We start from the raw sequence: 17,141 nt of genomic DNA on the forward strand, positions 1-17,141 counted from the left end.
CAATGCCATTTTATTACCGACGGAAAGGCTATTTCTAGGAAAGTGTTAACAATGAACTTCTAAAAAAAAAACCCAAACCAACCCAACAGCCCAGCAGACAAAGTGCCAACAAATGCTTGCACGAGAGATGGGGCTTTAAAAAATGCGGAATATGGCTGAGCCAACGTGAAACAGATTTCGATGAATTCTGCGAATAAGCAGAAAGCAGCGAAGCCCTTTCTTTCTTCAAAATCTGACCAAAAGTGCGCACTAGAGAAAAAAAATAAAACAGAAAACCAGAAAAAAGGAACATGCTCGGTCATTGGAGAGCGTCCAGGAAATCCATAAGCTTCACCTTAATTTTCTAATCTCTAGTTTCATTTTAATAGATCTCCATAGTACTTTTAAGGAAAGGGATTACATTCAGCAATGCCTTGGCAAGGTGATGTTCGGATAATAAAAAGATGTTCTTTTCGCTTTAGTTTCTCTGTCTCCCTTTAAAAAAATAAGCACTCTCAGGATCTAACGTTAATCTCGTCTTTAAATAAAATATGTTTTTAAAATTATGCTTTCTGTACCTAGAGGTTTATTTAAGAAAAGCCTCGAAGAAGAATCGAAGATAAACTGTGGAAACGCCTGGGTTTTATATTACTTTTGTTCCATCCGCGTTAAGGCTGTCCTTAAAGGAGTAAATAGATTTTCGTTCTAGGGAACGAATTCTGAATAACACTGGGTTGGGTCTTTTTCTTTCTTAAAATTATGGGATTTTTTTAAAAGCTCGGATGCATTATAAAAGATTACGACCAAAAAAAAAAATCTTTTAAAGTGGCATATTTCTCCAGCACGTCACGGTTATGGGTTATTTGTTTAATAAATCTTTTTGATGCTTTATTTTCTCATTTGGAAGGCCCTGAAATCTTATCGTTACTTATATATTAGATATTTTATTAGCAGTGGAATTATTATTAGGAGAGAAAGTAGACGTGGCCGGGAGGACGGCTGCGGGCATTACCGCACATGGGCGCGCCCTCCTGTGGCCGCGGGCCGCCAAGCACCGGGAAATGTCCTCCTCTCCCAGGTCCTTCTCCTCAGCTCAGTTTGCTCTCAGTCATGGGTTTCTTCCTTTCTTTTTAAATAGAAACTTAACACTGCTATCATTGAGCATTTATGCAAGATTAATGCTAGGGTGTTTCGGTTTCCGCGGCCCTTTTTTGCGGTGTCTTAGCATTTTAAAGGCGTATTAATCCACTGAGATAGACTGTTAAAGCACTGCAGGGAACAGAAAATCAAACGACTCGTTCTCGCCCTGCGGATTAAGGCTCGGGAGAAACGCAAGAATTTTGCTATAAGGTCAGCCGAAATGCTGTGAGAAATTCACCGCGACTTCGTGCGTTTCTAATTAATGGGCTTTGTGGGGAAACGCACATCCGCAGAAATCTGCATAGAAATATCATCTTTCTCCCTCAATTACGAAGCATTTCCTACAGCCCACGCTTTTTTTTTCTTTTCCCTCCTAGCGAAAAAACATTTTTTTTTAAGAGCTAAGAAAATACGGAGATTTGGGGCGAATTCCCGGGGCGCGGTAGAGAAAGGTGAGGGCAGCAGGGAGCCCGCCGTGCTCCGGCTGGCGGGGACCGGAGCGGGGCACGCTCCCCGCACGCCGCGGAAAGCTCACCTCGACCCAGCTGGGATTTTCATTGCGTTATGATGCATTTGTTAATATGGCCAGCTATGCGGTAATAAGTGTGTGTGTGGTTGTGCGTGTGTGTGAGAGAGAGAGGGAGGGAGGGAGTGAGACAGAGCGAGCGAGCGAGCGAGAGAGTGGGTGGTGGTTGAAAATAACAGAGGAACCTTAAGGCGCCTAATTATTCAGAAAGGTTAAAGGTGATGACCTTGACATTTTGGAAGTTCAAAGGCATACACTTATGTTTTTCTTACTAAAGGGTTTAAAAAAATTTTTTTTAGTCATGCTTCCCTCCGCTTCTATTTCTCCATTTTTTGGATTCTCGGGCTTTTCCTGACTTATTTAGGCACTTTTGCCTTCCCTGCGTGCGAGTGTAGCTAGAGCCGCTTCGTCCTATTCAAAAAAGGCAAATTCTTCTCTCACTCCTCGCCTTTATTGCACACTGCGGAAATCTCTTTTTCACCCACCAGAAGGTGTATAATATAACCCAATTAAGCTGTTTAGAACCTCGGGTTTTATGGTGTTGTCTAGACAGTTCAAGGTTTTGTAAACAGCCCAGCCAGGTCACGCAAGATAAAGCGGCGCGGAGCGGAGCGGACCTCCGGCGGATGCCGGTCCCCGCGCAGGGCCCGCCGCGGCCGCGGCTGCGCTCCCGGCCAGGCGCCGCGCTCCGCTCGCCCCACCGAGGGACGATATTTAAGAGATCCACCCCTCTGCCTCCAAAGTTCCCCCCCCTTTTTTTTTCCCGCCCCCCCTCCCCCCCAGTGCCAATTGTTTATAGCTCCCTCTTGTCTGCCTCGCTCTGAGCCCTCGGTCTTTCTGCCTTGCTCCTCACTAACACGTAAATAGTCATTGGCGTTGGGGGTCCTGGGCTGCTCGGGAGCCTGACCGGTTTTAAAAAAAGCCCTTTTCGTTGTTTATAGTAATTGTAGCACCATCAGAACTGATGGTCTGCAGACAGCCATGTTGGCTCTGCCTCACAGCGAGCAGGGAAGGTTACGCTTACCTACAGAGGGAGAGTTAGGCATCTAAACTATTCTTTAAAATGCATTTTAAATAACCCGACTAGGCTTCCTCCCGTTATTATTTAACTGAACTTGGCTCTAGCCCGGGAAACGCTAGGATCCTTCGGAGATGGAAATCCATACAGTGCACGGAAGTTATAACCTTAACTTTACTAGAAACCATTTATTCACATGAAAAAGACAGTGGCCCATGCTTTTGGATGACAATAGAAACATATATATATATATTTTATATATAGCGAACGTACATTTACCATCTCTTAAATAAACCGCATTCACTTAAAGGGAGGAAAGTGTTATCCTAACTCAAAAGCAACAACAGAGCCCCCCCGAACTCAATGAATTGTAAGCAAAAACTACCAGACACACTGCAGGTCCATTGCTGGTACTGTGGGAGAGGAAAAAAAGCACCTTTGGCGAGAAACACTTGAGAGTGGACAGTTGGATTTACCCTAGTTTCCCCTTATCAGGAATCTGCTCCGCCAAGCCCCGAAATCTCCAGTGGCCATTCAGTGTGTGGAGTTGCAAATGAAAATGAAACTTTGAGTTCCGCAGGGTGGATGTGTCATGTAAACCAATTTACTTTTGCGTTCAGATGGCAGGTCAGAGAGACCGAGATATTATTTGTTTTTCTTCTTTCTTCCTTTTATTTTCTTCTCCCTTTCTTTTTTTCTTTTTTTAGATATTTTCCTTTCTTTTTGGTTTTTTGTTTTGTTTTGTTTTCAAAACAAGGGATTCCCAGTGAAATATTGGAGTCGATCTCTGTTCAGTTTCTTTTCTTTCATCCTTCGATTCTGGAACCATATCTTAACTTGCCGGTCAGTGAGATTAAGCATTCTGGACAACTGCAGTCTTTTCTCTTTGTTTATGTACACATTGAAGAAAAACTCCCGTTCCAGTTCTCTAATCTGATATTTGGTATAGGGACACCTCTTTTTCCTTGATCGTTGGGGAATTGCTGAAATTCAAGAGAGAAGAAACTGATTTATACTGCTGCTACGAACATGCTCAGCTAGGAAGAGATCAGAGGCTTTGACAATATCCCCTTGCCTGGAAAGCAGCCCTCCAGCAGTTAAAAAAAAAAAATCCCGGGGCTTTTACTCTCCGGGTGACTTAGTGAAAAAGCGAATATTTCCCAACTTCTCCTTAAAAGAGAGCACTTCGAGCAATACAGAGAGATATTTAAATGGGCTGGAAAAAATCCAAGTTTCTCAAACTCCTCTAACCCACCCCCCCGCCACAAACAAACGAAGATCTTAAGCTCCAAACCGACGGCAGCTCTGAGCACTACCTGTGAAATCTCCCCGTCTCCCCCCCGCCAAATGAACAATTTAATAACAATTAATATCCTCTTCCAAGAATACCTTAAGCCCACCTAAATTGGTTTCCTATCGTAAACACGCTTTACAACGGTAAAGGAAATCTTATAGGATATATAAAATCCTTTGGATGCTTATAAAATTGCACATAAAATGCGGCTTGACAAAGTGTTGGCCTTGTACTCTTGCCCCCAATTTACTACTGATACCTACCTGAACTGTTGCTCTTCTCTGCAACAGCCTCACCAGAAGGGGAATCGGCGCTGTTTGCTGGTGTCACTTTCTTCTCTTGGCTGGAAGGTGTTTTACTGCAAGTGCTGTTCTGGGCTTTCAAGTCGCCCTTGTCCGCGTCCCCCTCGCCCTCGGAGTGCTGCTGGTACGGGGGTCCGGGGGCTGTCTCGTAAAACTGGTCGAAGCCTTGCGGCAGGATGCCGTTCCTCCCCACCGAGCTGTAGAAGTTGGAGGCGGCGGGAGACGGTCCGTGGTGGCCGCAGACAGGGTCCGTTTTGAATAACATTTCCGTCCTCCTGTTCGCAGGCTGCAGAAAGTCTCTGTGCATCACCTCTTCAGCTGAGTAATAAGGAGCGTAACTGCCCCTATACTGCCATTTGCTGCGCTCTAATCCGTATTCCCTGAATGCTACTTCGCGCACAGGTTGGACATGAGGTAAATTAGAAGAATAAGGAAAAGTCATTTGACAGGACGACGACTGCGACAAAAAAGAGGGTTTCGTCGAGAAATCTGAGGGTGAGACGTAATAAGCGCACCCTGGCAGATACATATTGGATGTGCCGTGACTGCAATCGTCAAACTCAGTCATGTCTTCCTTTTTGCGATTGCAAGCAACCAGGAGGCTTCAATGCATTGAACAAGATCCATCTATTGCACAAGAGGGTTTGGACAGGATCAACTAAGAAAAAATCCCCACCGTGTGCTGACGTGCAATTCATCTTGATTGATTCTAGTGGTAATTATGTCACGTGACGCGATGTAGAAATGTCCTTATATCTATATCAGCCCCTCGGAAAGGCTCCTAAGATCTCTCCAAAGAGCCCTCCCAGCACGGAGAGACGAGTGCAGCCTTTGTACAAATATAGCCGTTTTTCCCCCTCATCCTTTCACCAGGCGATGAGATACACGTAGGTGGTGCGGCTAATCACCTGGGGCCGGGCAGGCGCCTGCCCACCGCCGGAGCCCAGCGCGGAGCCCCGCGGCGCGCAGCCCCCCGCCCGCATCGCCGTCCAGCCCGCCCGGCCGCCGGCCCTCCGCGGGCACCGAGGGGGGGACACAGCCACGTCGGGGAAGGTAGCCCCCGGGGCGTGGGCTCCCGGCCGAGCACCCTCGGCTCGGAAGCGTGATCGCTCCTCGTTAGAGGGAGCGATGCTCGCTGGCCGCCGCTCACGCAGATGATGAGCGGGTGATGGTTCACTCAGGAAAGCCAAGTCCCATTCACACGCCCGAGCGCACGGGTGGATCTGCCCGCCCGGCTCCAGCAATCCACAGTTGGCATCAAAACCGGTCACGAAATTCAAAGCCTGAGTCCCGATCACCTCATTTTCCCTCGCTTCCAAGCCCAAACACTGCGCGCTTGTGTCAGGGCGCCAGAGACAAAGTGAACTGGGAAATGCACACACAGAACATCTCCCAGTAGCCGGCTTTACGAAAGGGAGACACTTTCGGGCTTTTCTGGAAAGCAAAGGGCTAGGGCAGGAAGAGAAGTCCACCAAGCACGGTTTCCTCGGGAAGCAGAGCAGCACACAAAGTGACCTCTGTTCCCCTGCCTCCAACTCCCACCAAAATGTTCATTTTCCTTGGAAGGGAAAAGCAGGGTTGGGAGCGGGCGACACGCACAGCAGCCGCCAGCCCCACGGCCGCCCTGCCTTCGAGGGCTCATTTTCGCCAATTTTCTTTTTCCCCTTGAAATATGATTTTACATAGAAAAGCACAAACCGGGTCACAAAGGCTGAAAAGAGAAGAGAATAAATAATACGCGCCAGCAATAGCCCTATGCTCGAGCAATTCCTCATTCCAGAATCGTGTGCCAGCTCTCTATGGGAATGCCTTTTTTCCGCCACTGTACAGCATAGCCAGAGTAGCCCCGCCACATGCCGCTCTCCAAATAAACCCGAAGCCTGGGCGAGCTCTCCGCGCCGAGCAGGGTCGCGCCCTGCCACTGGGCAATCCCCGGGCGCCCCGGCCGGCGGCAGGCCCCAGACCCCCTCCAGAAAGGCAGCCTCCAAGTCCCACAGCAAGCAGAGAGCCCGGCAGGTAGGGAACCGGCCCCAGAGCGCCGCGGGCAAAGGGGGGGAAGGCCCGGGGGCTTCCCGGCTCTGCGAGGCGGCGGTGCCCGTGGAGGGCTCGGCCCCTCTGCGACAGGCGCCTCCTGCGCGCCCCCGGCCCCGCGCCACGGAGAGGTTCGGGGGCGGGAGCCCCGCAGCCCGGGCTGCGCCCCGCACCCTGCCCCCCGCCCCGCCGCCGCCGCTGCCACCGGCACGGCCCCTCCTGCTTCCCCCGGCCCCCAGAGCAGGCGAGGGCTGCCCAAGGGGCTTCCACACCGCAGCCCAGCTTGCCCTCTCTAAAAAGCAAAAGACCAAAGACAGGCAGATAAGATGAAATTCATGCCTCCCTCCCTCCCCCTTCTTCCCTTTTTTTCTTTTCTTTGTACAGTATGGTCATTTTTGCCCTGGTGCCTCGCTCGCAAATCACCCCGAACGCCACACATCGCTCCCTAGAGCAGACAGACTCTCACAAGGTATCACTAGATATCAAAGCACAAAACCACCATTCCTTTATCGGTAACTTTCGAGCCCTCTCGATTCTGCTGCAACACATGAACCACCACCAAAAAATTATGCCTGCGCAGTTAAAATGGCTCCTGTGTCACTTACCACCCTGAGCTTGCAGCAGAGCAGGGCAGGAATCCGTTTGGATTGTGCCCCCAGCTTTCTGATCGCCTATCTCATCCAGAGAGATGGCTCTGGGAACCTATGGAGCTTCATTTTCTTTATCGTTCAAACAACTAATTACGCCTTAGCCAGAATCCTTCACCTTCCTTTCGATGCAGCAAGCCTAGCATCAATTAAATTTTGGCGCAGGAGCCAACCAGTTTCAACTAATTCAAGTTCAAAGACATGGCGACGATTTGTTAATACGAAAACAGCCCTTTTAGGAAACAGTCCTTTAAAAAGCGATCTAATTTGGGGAATGTGAGACCAGTATCGCAGCAGAGACCCCGTCGGAATAAGGCAGAGCTGGGGGTCCCCGCCTGCCAGAACATTTTCACCCTGGGGTCTGTTCCCAGCCCAGCTCTGAACATTCCATATCCCCTCTCCATGTCTTTTTTTTTTTTTTCTTCTCCCCCCCTTACGGAGATTAGATAGCATCGAAACAAATGCACATAATGTACAGTCAGGCGAATACTTTACCGTTAGACGTCTTGAAACATCTGCAACCGTTGCCTGGAATTACCGAGTATTCAGGTCCAAGTGACATTTCCAAAAGCCCTCCGTGGAAATTAAGGCGACTTGCATAACAGTCGGGTTTTAAAATATACCCAGTCCGGCTGGAGAAGATGCGGTATTTTTGTGCCACCCAAGATAAGACACTAACTTGACCTTAACTTTGTTATGGCGCCCCTAGTATCTGGAGAACGTGAACAGACACTGTCTGGCAGCTCTCGTAAAAACCGACTGGAGAAGAGATTCTGAGTCATTTCATTTATTGCCACTACAGTTCTGCAAGAAAGCTTTTCCTCCCTGCCAAACTTTAATTATTTATGCTCTTTTAGGAAGCACAAAGGCATCCAGAGCCATTCCCAACAAGCCGAGTTGCGTTCGCAGCCTTATCAAACGAGGAGGAATGGAGAACCACCACCCCCCTCGAAAGGGCTTTACCAGGTTTAGGCTGCGGTAGGAATGCAAAGATGTTTATGTTGGAGTAAATAAAGGGATGGACGGTCGCCTGCATGCTGCGGGGGGACGCGAGCGTGGGAGCAGCAGGCGGGTGCCCGTTGCTCCCCCCCGCACCGAATGCACACACGAAGCCGGGGCAGGGGGCAAAATACAGCTGGAAGGACACCCGAAATAATCCAGTCGTAGGGCGTGGGGTACATCAGCTTCACACGGGTGCATCTCCTGCACGCCCACTCGGCGTGTCGCACACGCGTGTGCACACATGTGCCCACGGGGCGGCTCAGGCGGGTGCGCGCAGGCACAGCCGCACGGGCGGGGCGCGCCCCGTGTCTGCAGCTCTGCCACACGTGTGTGTGCCACCCCACACGCCCAGAACGACTATCGTCGCCCGCTGCCCCAGAGGAGCGGCTGAAACCTGGAGCATGGGCACGCGTGAAATCGTGCACCATTTTCTACCGCCTGTGTGTCTATGCACAGTAGGAGCCCGCAAATACGTACGTCTGTGTGTGTGCGCACACACGGTTATACACAACGGTCGCTGCCGAAATAAGTGCATCTGTATACATACAGGCACGCACAGAGGTACGCAATACATACTTTCGCATCACACCGCAGTTTTGGTCCTACCTCCTCTGTTTTTTCTCCTTCCGTGGGCGATTTAGACTAGAAGCTTTACAATGAGCCATCGTCATGGATCAGATACGTTTAATAAATAACACATTGCCTTTCACATCTCTTCACTCGAGGTTCCTGTTCGGATTCCACATCACCCAAGTAATAAAGGGACTGGTGTTACTGGGGCGGGTTAGGACAGGGAAGGACGGCATAAAGGGTCCATTTCTCATGGACTGTAGCCGGCTGAATAGTATTCCAGGAGAGAATAAGAAAAGGGGCTTTATCTGGGTTTTGCTTTTCTCCTGGCTTGCATCATTGGGATTGCTTCTAGTTTTTTTAATTAGGGAAATGCTACTGAATGAAGAGACTTTTATTGTCCGCAATGCGCCAGCGCACAGCACAGGGGCTGAACGCCTCGAAGATTTGGAGGGACCCAGGGGTGATGCCTCTGGCTGTAGGTGGCTAGGTGTGCATTCCCTTCCCTCGGGGAGCCCTCACCCGGTGCTGCTTCGCCCCTGCTTTTCCACTGGCGGTCACCCCGCCATGAGCGAGGTAGGTTTTTGTCTGCCTTGGGCAATGCGGCAAGAGTGGCCATTCTGGACGGCGAGAAATGCGCCTCCAAGTTGGGCTGGTTTTCCTTCTCCCTCCCGAAACACCACCCGAGCGTTACCTTTGGGGGTCTCTGGAAAGCTTTCGGGAAGATGGCTGCACTTCTAGCCGCCTAGAAATCCGGCATTTACCTCCAAAGTCATCTGGACCACTGTGCCCTTGCGAGCAGGACTTGCATGAGTGGGTAGGAGCAAAGTTCAAATATGTCTCTTCATGAAATAATGAGTTTATTGCCCTCAGGAAGGCAATAGCCCCGTGTAAATAGGTAGCTGCTTTGTGCCATTCCTTGTGGTTGTTCAGCCTTGTGGCATACACCCCGAACAACCATAACTGAGCTTACTTTATATACCAGCGAATAACGCAGGCTCCGCCAGCGCAGTTACTGTCGCTGTTGGGAGAGGCAACCCAAGGTTTTGGGTGTGGAAACTCCTCGCCATTAGAAACAGATTTAGGTGGAAATCGCAGCCAAAACGCGTTTTAATCCGGACCTAAAATTCAGTGAGTTTGTATTTATTTGTTTGTTTGTTTGTTTATTTATTTATTTCCTGAAGTATCAGACCAAGGCTGTATCTTCTACCATTTCCCCTGGCTCTGCCGCTCCGGCCAGCCTGACTGCTCGGGTGCTGCAGAGGCCGGCGGCTCCCGGCAGAGAAACCCTTGTCAGCAACATGCGGGGAAAATCGATTTCATTCTCGTCCTAAACCAATAATCAAACGGCTTGGGCAACGCTCCCAGTCCCTCTGGTTGGGTTAGCCTCTGAGGTTTATGTCTGGTGAAAAAAAAACCCCAAAGCGTTCCCCTCTTTCCTCGTAAAAACCTCTGCGGAAACGGCCATGGGGACGGTCTCACAAAATCATCAAACCCACCAAAACCTCCGGGCTCTCCCCTCTCCTGCGCCCGCAGCACCTCGGGGTGAGAGGGGGGCCCCGGCTGCCCCCAGCCCTGCCCCAGTCCGGGCCCCTGCCCCGGCCCCAGCCCACCGCGGCCTCGGCACCGCCCGCTCCCCTTTGCCTGTTTGTTTGGGGCAGCGCCTGGACAAGGCCAAAGTCAGCGGCGCTGGGAGGGCAGGGCCCGGCCCGGCCACCTGGGGCAGCCCCGGCGCCCGGCTCCGCGGTCCCCTCTGCCACCGCGGGACCCCGCGCTCCCCCGGGGCCCGGCTGGCGCATGGCGCGGGCAGGGGCCCGGCGGGGCGCCCCTTCCCGAGAGGGGATCCTCTCCTCCGTGCGCGGGGAGCAACCCGGGCGGCGGGCGGGGGCGGCGGCCCCTCGGGCGGGCACACGGGGCCCGCGCCCCCGCCGTCGGGGCGGCAGCTGCCGCCGCGCAGGTTACGCGCGGGCCTTGCGCGGGTGTCACGTGCCCTCTCCGCCGGGCTGCGGCCGGATCTGCAGCTCCGAGCGGGGGGTGGGAAGGGGGAGGGAAAAAAAAAAGACAGAAAAAGGTTTATTTGTTAACCACTTTCCCCCATCGCTGCTCGAGCAGGTTACTCCAAACCACAAAACAAGCCGGCGCCACAGGCTCGCCCTGGCGTGCAGGGCAGCAGATGAAGGGAGCAGCCGGGACTCACAGAGCTGATGTCTTTACTAGGCATTATTCCTTTATTTTGCTGAAAAATGGTGTTTACATACAGATAAAAGAAATCGATTTTAGTTTAGCACCACTCATTCTCCGGGGAAAGAGAGGGGAAGAAGTAGGAGAAAATCTATATAAATGGAGAAAGAAAGGTAAAAAGCTGATAATACAGGTTTCCATGCTGGTCCGGCTTGTCTTCTTCACTTCGGTTAAGAACTCAGCGTCTGCCAATTTACGCAGGGATCCTACGCGTTTCGAGAACTTGGTTTAAATGTTAAAAAACACACAGTCCCCGCGTTTCACTCGCGAATACGCTCTACTCTAGGGGTGAACACTCCGGGCACAAGTTCATGCAGGAACGGGCGGACTCTGCTCTAGTACATAGAAAGTGCCTGCTCTCGCATTACTACTCTTTTCTTTTTCATCCGCCGGTTCTGAAACCAAATTTTAACTTGCTGATCGCTTAAATTCAGTCTGTTTGATAGTTCTTTCCTCTTCTGTCGGTTAATAAACTCATTGAGGAGAAACTCGTTTTCCAATTCAGCAATTTGTTGTTTTGTGTAAGGTTTCCGTTTCTTTCTTGATCTCCCCTGGGTGGGGCACCAAGGCAAACCTACAACAAACACGTCGATAATTTAGTGGATCAGGTCTGGGTATTAAAGAGAATATGCAAGAAACCCGCAAGACAACAGGGCTAGACTAGGTCGGCAAATCGGGCAAAGCACATCTGACAGTACAATTTCTATCTACCTCCGAGTCGGATTAAGCGATTATCGCTCCGAATGGGTTACAGGGGGGTTACAAAGCAATTACAGGCATCTCTTAGAAAACAAGTATCGCTAGGTCGCCTCTAACTAAAGCGAGATATTTAAGGCATACCATCCTGCACTGAAGGTCTGAGGCATGACTGGACTGCTGCGGGCTGAACTGTCAGGTTCAAGTTGACGGAATTCTTGATGTCCTCCTTTAAGCTGGAAGTGCAGGAATTCACTTCAAAAAGAGCAGCCGAGCCATGCAAACTTCTCTGCAGGCTCGAGTGGTCATACTTTACGGGCTTTAAGTTGGCTGCGTGAGTAACAGTTGGGTCATTTGCAAAAGATTGCCTCTGCCTGCATCTCTCCTCTTGTTTGGAGCTCGCATCGTGGGCGTAATATTTATTGTTGTCTTCCAGGCACTCTTTGTTGCCGTTGGAGCTGATGTTGATTGGAACGGAGCCGGGGAGGTAAGGCTGCGCTGCGCCGCTGAACGCGTGGCTCTGCGGCTGGGCTGCGCACGAACTTGAGCAAGTCCACGGGATCGAGCTCCGGGGGTAGGAAATGGTGGGCAGAGCCGCCAATTGACTGCCATTAGCCCGCAAATTAGGAAAATAAAAGGAATCTGGAGATTGCAAATTCAAGAGAGAACCAACGTAGCCAGATCTGTAGAGACTGCGATCACACATTTCCAACAAAGGACTTCAGCTGTTCTTACAGCAGTATTTAGTTACAACAGGGAATAAGCGGAAAGCCTGAAACGATTGGACGAAACTTTGCAGACAGGTTCTTCAAAGCCGGTAATTTCAGCACCGCCTCCAGCCACTGAGTTGTTCCCCCCCCCCCCCTTTTTTTTTCTCTTCTCTCCCCCCCCCCTTTTTAAAAGTCTTATGATAACACTTGAAATATTAAAACACTGAGCTCGCAAGGGGGAGGGGAAAACATGGTCTCCGCTTCTATAAAAGTGGCCGGGGCTGGCTGGCAAAGCTGCAGCACTAGCGGAAAGATGAGGGGAAAACAAACATTTGCAGAGTTGCCGAGGGGACAGGGCAGCGCCGGGCGCAGCCCCCGGCCCGGCCGTGCCCCCCGGCTGGCAGCCCCCTCCAGGCCGGCCGCCCTGCGCCGGGCAGCTGCCGGGGCGAGAACAGCACCCACGATGAGAGTGTGCACCGCGGGCGGGGAATAACCCACGGTGGCTGCTTCCCACTGAGGGGAAGGAGATGTGACTGTCTGGGGCACACGTACAGACGAGTACACCTTGTGCGTGCGTGTGCAGAACGCGGATTTTGTCTGGTTTATATACGCGTTTGTTTTAATTGAGAGCAACATCACATGCATCTTCATATGCTTGCAATTAAAACCTTAATTGATCGGATATTACCAGGATCGTCATTCTGGTACGCTAACAACTAGTATTCTCTTAGGTCCGTACGTCTTCCCTTTTTACTCCTTTCACCTTTCATCTTCACTCCGAAACGACAAGTTTTAAACGATGCTTCTAAAATTCGGGGATTATTTTGTCTTTAAAATACAATCAAAAAAACAGTATCAAACCGAGAATAACAACAGCAGCAACACTGAATTATTTGAGCGACCCGCCGAGATAAAAAAATAAATATCAAAAATAGATAGAATCGAAAGACTGCAAGAAAGAAAATGCCGGCGTCTGCTCTGCAGCAGAGAGGATGTGAGTGCGGCGGTGGGCAGAGGAGGGTCAGCCTCGGCTGAGTACCCCGCTGCTATCTCCCAAGTTGCGCTGGAGGAATTTTTCTCCCCTGTCAAGCAAATGATTCCTTACAGTGTTATTACAGTGTTATTTTGGAGGGTTATACGTATTTTTCTGAGAGATAACCAAGAGCCCAGTTACTCCATTCTCTCTCCCATTTTCCCCTTAGCACCGGGGTAAGCGCGAATAAAATCATATCTGTGAGCATCCACACAGGAGGTTGCTAGTGTCCTGTCCCAGACCATGTGGGTCGGGAGACAGTGCACTGCCCACGGAGGCAAGCTGTGCGCTGCGCCCGGAGCCACCCGCAGCGGGCCGAGCGGCTGACGGGGACGCGCACCCCACCAGAGCGCAGCCGAACGCCGCGGGCACCCCGCTCCCAGGCCGCTCCGGTTCCGCGCCCCGCAGGGGACCTCGGAGGCCCATCCGTCACCCCGACCCGGCGCCTCTGTCCTCGGCATCTTTTCTAAGAGAATCTCCCCTGGGCTGAGCGAGCCCAGCTTCAAGCAAAGCTTTAATGCCCGGACTTCGCCACTTTCATTATCTCCGTTAAAAACTCGAACCTAGTTAACAGGTAGGGTTAATTTTCCCCATTATTGTCCTGTTAATCATAGTTTTAATCTTGATTTTATTTCTACTCCGAGATCAGAGACGCTGTCCCTCTTGACATTCCCCTAATCAAATTCATCTTTCTGTTTAACGGGAAATTGAGGCAAATTCTGCAGTAATTTCATTGCCCTGGAAGAAATCTTTAAGTGATTGCTCTCTCCTAGACCACACAGGACCACACAAGCACCGCTGGAGGATATTACTGACCACTGCCTTTAATTTTTATTGTTTGAGTTATGTCTACCAATTGAATCTCCCTCTTATTAGCTTACTTGGTTCTTGGTTTCTGCTTCTTTCCCCCCCCCCCCCCCCTCCTCGAGAGGATGGGTAATAGTTTATTTTCATAATCGTCTTTTACGAAAAAGCTGACTCTGATCTTCGGTTCTCGGAAGACAGAAGGAGCATTTTGTGTTCAAAGACTGTATTTTCACCCGTAATAAACACAAGGAATGGATGTGAGTTCCCAGTTACCGGAAAGAAAGGTGACACTTCAAACTAACTTTTATGGGGTTAGAGAAAACGGAGCTTTCAATTAATGCTCAACTCATCTGTAATTGCTAATTAATACCGCGCAAAAATATGAAAAGCAAAATCTGGAGTAGCTGGAGACACTCACAGCTGCGGAAAGCGATGTTTATGTTTAAATCTGTAAGGAAAAGAACTGACAGAAACATCTTGTTCCCAGGGCGGCTGGCCTCTGCCGCGGTGCGGGGAGCCGCGGACGGACCGGGGCTGTTTTTTCCAGCCACAGCCGGCTTCTGGTTTGGGGGGGCGGCGTTTTAATGCCGCGGGTGTCCCCCTGCCTCTGTCTGTGCAGGAAATATTACCGCTGAGGAACACAGCGAGCCGCCGGGCTGCTTTCACACGCTCCTTTCCGCTCTTTTTTGTTGTTGTTGTTGCTGCTGTTTTTTAAATAGGCAGCCGGATCGGCCTGAACATCAGAGTTGACCACAGGCTATAATTTCACTGGCATATTCTTCCAGTTTACAGATGAAGGTTGCTCTGCGTGTGACCGAGTAGTCTCCCTCGCTCATTTATCACTCAGAAACGCGGCTCCTGAAGTGAGGCGGCGGCTTCCCCTGCCTATGCCGAGGGTTGTCCAGGAGATGGCAGGATTGCCTCAGACATGGCTGGGAAACGCGCTGCCTGACAGGAGCCAAGCTCCATGGCAGCTGCGGACAGGCGAGCCGGCTGACCTGCAGTGCATCATTGTGCCACCGCACATCTGCAGTTCAGTTTGCCAAGGTACATATTATTATCTGTAATAATACGCGCTACATTTCAAGCGAACCATTATGCCCTTTTCTCTAAAGGGCGGACGGCTGTGCCCGGCTGCAGCGGGGGCTGCGCCGCGGCGGCCCCGGTCCGCGCCCGCGGAGCGCCGGGGTCCGGCCGGGTCCGTACACGCTGGGAAGAGCCCGGGCTGTGAGCACCGGGATTCTGAATAAGGCTCGTCAATGCCCCAGCTCCAGGCTTACAAAACCCTTTTAATCTGCACTGGTAGGTGGACGGGCTTTCTGCGCCTCGGCTCGCAGCCCTGGCCTTGCCGTGTTCCTGGCTGTCGCTGCTTGTTTCTTAATGTTTCTCTATGCTGTTACGAAATTAAAAGGCGACTCGTCTCCATCTGGTACCTATTTGCCAGCCACCGTTCGCGTTTCCTCTGCCCTGGGAAGGGAGTTTTGGCCGTAGCAAAGCTGCGTCTTCTGAGAGCCCGGAGCCCGGCAAAGCCAAAGGTTAAGCCTGGAAGGAGGAAGGGAACAGCCCGCGACGGCTCCGTGGCCGGGAAATACAGCAGCTCTGGCAGTGCCCGGCCTTCCGTCCGCGGGGAGACTGGCTGGGAGGAAAAACTTCTCCAGAATTAATAGGACCGCAGTATGTGTGCGGGGGTGTGGGGGGTGTGTGGTGCCAAGGGCGGGGGGCGGGGGGGAGGCAAGAAGAATTTAAAACATTCAGAGAAAACAAGACTGCATCAGCAGGGAGGGCTGATCCCGGTACTTAAATTGTGTGCCCCACAAGTCTCTGTTCCCAGAATCGAACAAAAATGCACTTCGCGATAAAATCGGAAATGCTCCGAAGTGGATTTTTTGCGTCCGTTCGGGGAAAATAAATGCCTCAAAAGTCGTGAACGTGCAAGCGGAAGAGAAAGAGGAAGGAAGAAGGCGGAGGAGGCGGAAGATCACCCCCCGCTGGAGCCAGCCCGTTGTGGAGCGAACGGAGGGCGCTGCCCGGGGCCGTCCGCGCCTCGCCGGGGCACCGGCAAGTGCCGGGCTGGGGAGGAGGAGACAACGGGGCGCTGGGCCGTCCTCGGCCGCCGGGCACCGGCTAAGCAGAGCCGGGCTAGGGGGAGAAGGGAAAGACAGACTCTCCCCTGCCTCCCACCCCGGGTATTTCTCGCTGGCAGCATTTCTTCCTCCCAAAAAGTCCTTCCCCAGCGGCCAGGCGCTCTCGTATACGCCTTTCCCTCCTCTAACGCGCCTCGCTTGTTATCGACCTCTCCTTTCCCAAGAACTGCGGTCTGTTAGCGGCCCTGGGCAGATCCCAGGCAACCCTGGAGCCCGCGAAACGCCCTGCTGCAAAAAGAAGGCAAATTTCTTCCTCTCTTTTTATACATATCGAAAAGAAGTCGTTTTATTAAAGATGGTTCAGGAACAGTTTGGCAACATCGTTAACAGCTTGGAAGTTGAGCCCGTACTTCCAACACAAAGTAAAAGCAGACTTTAAGACAAGAAAAGGAAAATATATGGTTTATGGAGAAATAGTCTTACCGTATGTCTTACCCACATACGCTGGTAATCAAAGTGTTTAGAGCAATAGTATATTATAATAAATAATACTAGTTCGGAACACACACATTTTAATAATTAGACGAGGCACATTAACAGAGAGGATATCGCTTCTCTCTCCTAGTAGTTGAGTAGCGTGTCTGATCACCCTGTGTATATCATAACATGCACACTAGGTTTAAAATAATAAAAAATCGACAAAATCCTAGCCTTCCGGCCTATATAAATTATGGCATCTTTTGAAATTCCTTATTTATTGCTTCTGTAATTAACACCCGTTTATTTTTGTAAATTAAAAGTTAGCGGTGAACTTTGCTTCTCCGACCAGGAGTTGCTTTTTATAAGCGCCATGGTGGGAGGAAGGACAAGAGTCTTTTGCTTGTCCGGACAAATAGGCTAGAGCGGGCATTTTACACAAGGTCTGCTCAGGTTATACACACCTCCGTAGCGGCAGCCTCTGCCCTGGCTGCGGGACGAGCCGGCCCATCAGTCCCGCCGAAACTGCTTCCCGGGGGCGCCCCGACCTGCGCCTCCGCGCAGCGCCCGGCCGGGCCCCAGGC

The 17,141-nt window shown here is 51.2% G+C and overlaps 2 protein-coding genes across 2 annotated transcripts; both read right to left on the reverse strand.

Moving 5' to 3' along the window:
* Positions 1–3,349: 3,349 nt before the first annotated feature.
* On the reverse strand, positions 3,350–4,905 carry HOXD11 (homeobox D11). Its single transcript, XM_056349997.1, has 2 exons — positions 4,221–4,905; positions 3,350–3,646 (listed from the first exon to the last, which is right to left on the reverse strand). Exons 1-2 carry the CDS (start codon positions 4,825–4,827, stop codon positions 3,411–3,413), a joined length of 843 nt encoding a protein of 280 aa, XP_056205972.1. The 5' UTR covers positions 4,828–4,905; the 3' UTR covers positions 3,350–3,410.
* A 5,669-nt stretch (positions 4,906–10,574) lies between these two features.
* On the reverse strand, positions 10,575–12,227 carry HOXD12 (homeobox D12). Its single transcript, XM_056350315.1, has 2 exons — positions 11,591–12,227; positions 10,575–11,324 (listed from the first exon to the last, which is right to left on the reverse strand). Exons 1-2 carry the CDS (start codon positions 12,150–12,152, stop codon positions 11,086–11,088), a joined length of 801 nt encoding a protein of 266 aa, XP_056206290.1. The 5' UTR covers positions 12,153–12,227; the 3' UTR covers positions 10,575–11,085.
* Between the last annotated feature and the right edge of the window lie 4,914 nt (positions 12,228–17,141).

The sequence above is a fragment of the Falco biarmicus genome, chromosome 8 (assembly GCF_023638135.1).
Source record: "Falco biarmicus isolate bFalBia1 chromosome 8, bFalBia1.pri, whole genome shotgun sequence".
In the NCBI taxonomy this organism is placed as follows: domain Eukaryota; kingdom Metazoa; phylum Chordata; class Aves; order Falconiformes; family Falconidae; genus Falco; species Falco biarmicus.

Excerpts from the sequence above, each read along its gene's own strand:
- HOXD11 (XM_056349997.1), bottom strand. The coding sequence starts at position 4,827 with ATGACTGAGTTTGACGATTGCAGTCACGGCACATCCAATATGTATCTG. Across the intron at positions 3,647-4,220 it reads AGAGAAGAGCAACAGTTCAG|CAATTCCCCAACGATCAAGG; the intron begins GTAGGTATCAGT and ends CTTGAATTTCAG.
- HOXD12 (XM_056350315.1), bottom strand. The coding sequence starts at position 12,152 with ATGTGTGATCGCAGTCTCTACAGATCTGGCTACGTTGGTTCTCTCTTG. Across the intron at positions 11,325-11,590 it reads CAGACCTTCAGTGCAGGATG|GTTTGCCTTGGTGCCCCACC; the intron begins GTATGCCTTAAA and ends TGTTTGTTGTAG.